This window comes from Limulus polyphemus, unplaced genomic scaffold (genome assembly GCF_000517525.1).
Source record: "Limulus polyphemus unplaced genomic scaffold, Limulus_polyphemus-2.1.2 Scaffold7705, whole genome shotgun sequence".
Classification (NCBI taxonomy): Eukaryota; Metazoa; Arthropoda; class Merostomata; order Xiphosura; family Limulidae; genus Limulus; species Limulus polyphemus.
In genome coordinates this window covers 4,111-5,866 of record NW_013673315.1, presented here as the reverse complement: position 1 = coordinate 5,866, position 1,756 = coordinate 4,111, and the positions used below count along the sequence as shown (strand labels likewise).

Sequence of the window (1,756 nt, the reverse complement as noted above, 5' to 3'; positions counted from 1 at the left end):
AGATCTAACGTTCATACCAGCTTACAGAACCCAAAAACACTGATATGATGGGTTAAAGACAGTTCAGTGTGTCATCAACAGCAGGATTTAATTTTAAAACACTGATATGATGGGTTAAAGACAGTTCAGTGTGTCATCAAATTTGACGACAAGTTCAACATGTTTACCCATCATAACATTTCGAAGACTTTTTTTGAGTATTTTAAAACTCGAATGATATATCAATGGTTGTGAGTTTTAGTATTAATTCTCTCGCCACGCGCAGGTCAAAATGGGCGTGTTGGAAACCGGTGAGCTGACTATGACAACACGTAAAATTAAGGTTTCACTGTAGTGCAGGATTTTAGTTTTGTCAAACCATGAAATTTATATACATTATTGATATAACATTTGTTCATACAGAATATAAGAAGTTAAAGTTTTATTAAACATATGGTTCGTTATAACACAGTTTCGACGAATATGAAAATTTAAATGTATTTTAAGAATCAGAAAATTGATAAGAATATAAAAGTGGATCAGTTAAACGTCCTACCAAATTTCAACGTATTAATATCATTATCTACCTGAAATATCTTCCACCAGTATTAATATCATTATCTACCTGAAATATCTTCCACCAGTATAGATAATGATATTAACCTGAAATATCTTCCACCAGTTTGTTAATATCATTATCTACCTGAAATATCTTCCACCAGTATTAATATCATTATCTACCTGAAGTATCTTCCACCAGTATTAATATCATTATCTACCTGAAGTATCTTCCACCAGTTTGGTCTTGTTGTTTTGACCTCAGTGGTTCAGCGGTAGGTCTGTGGGCTTATTACGCTAAAATCGAGTTTCGAGACCCGCTGTGGGCAGAGCAAAGATAACCCATTGTGTAGAGTTGTGTTTAACACTATACAAATAAAATAAAAATATTTTTATTTGTCACACACCATCTAATAGGCAGTGTTCGAAGCAGAAATACTGAGGCCAGAACAGGGGGATATTGCTCTTGACGACATTATGTTTATAAATGGCCCTTGCCCAAGTAAGTGAAAAACTTGATAACATAATATTAATTAATAGAAGAAAGAATATTTATATATAAAAATTGAAGGATATGTATTTCAGAAAGTGGTGCATGCTGTTTACTTATTCCTACCCTTAAGCTTCAAAATGTTTTAATGTTTATCGTCATTCACTTAAGAATAGCCTTAAAAGTAAAATATTTTCGTGTTTAAAAAAAAACAAAAACTCTGTTACACAAAATCAACAGAAACTTTCTGTATTTGAAGTTATTCTTATCTCATTCTAATTATACAAAGTTGTGCATACATACACCAGAAATATTTCATCATATACTTTCTGTCTCTGTCATTTAGGTGTTCCTCGTGAAGCTAGTCAAAAAGGTTAGTCCCGTGTCAGTATGTTTTATAATGAATCTGTGTGAGCCATTGTTACGTATTAGAATTTCAAATGGTCTGAAACCGAGTTAAATTATACCTTAAATTTAGTAGTTAAATTCTACTTGTATTTAGCAGTTAAGTAAAAGCCAATATATAGTCAGTTTATGATATTTGCTAACAAGATTGATACACACGGTTTTCTTTTTAACACAAATACGTTTTAATATACACACACACAAAACAATACAATTTACAATAACAATTATTACAAATGGTTATAACAAACAATAATTTATATACAGAAGTTTTATAAACTTACGAACAATATAAAGTCTTCTTTTTAGTTTGGAACTTTCTTG

The 1,756-nt window shown here is 30.9% G+C and overlaps 1 protein-coding gene across 1 annotated transcript in view; it reads left to right on the top strand.

Moving 5' to 3' along the window:
- The window catches only part of LOC111089873 (MAM and LDL-receptor class A domain-containing protein 1-like), a gene marked incomplete at its 3' end in the record, with an annotated part of 25,714 nt that overhangs the window by 21,129 nt on the left and 2,829 nt on the right, over positions 1–1,756 (top strand). Inside the window, exons 7-8 of the mRNA XM_022403108.1 lie at positions 955–1,039; positions 1,374–1,400. Of these exons, the coding sequence (XP_022258816.1) occupies positions 955–1,039; positions 1,374–1,400 (112 nt within the window). The remainder of the gene's footprint in view (positions 1–954; positions 1,040–1,373; positions 1,401–1,756) is intronic.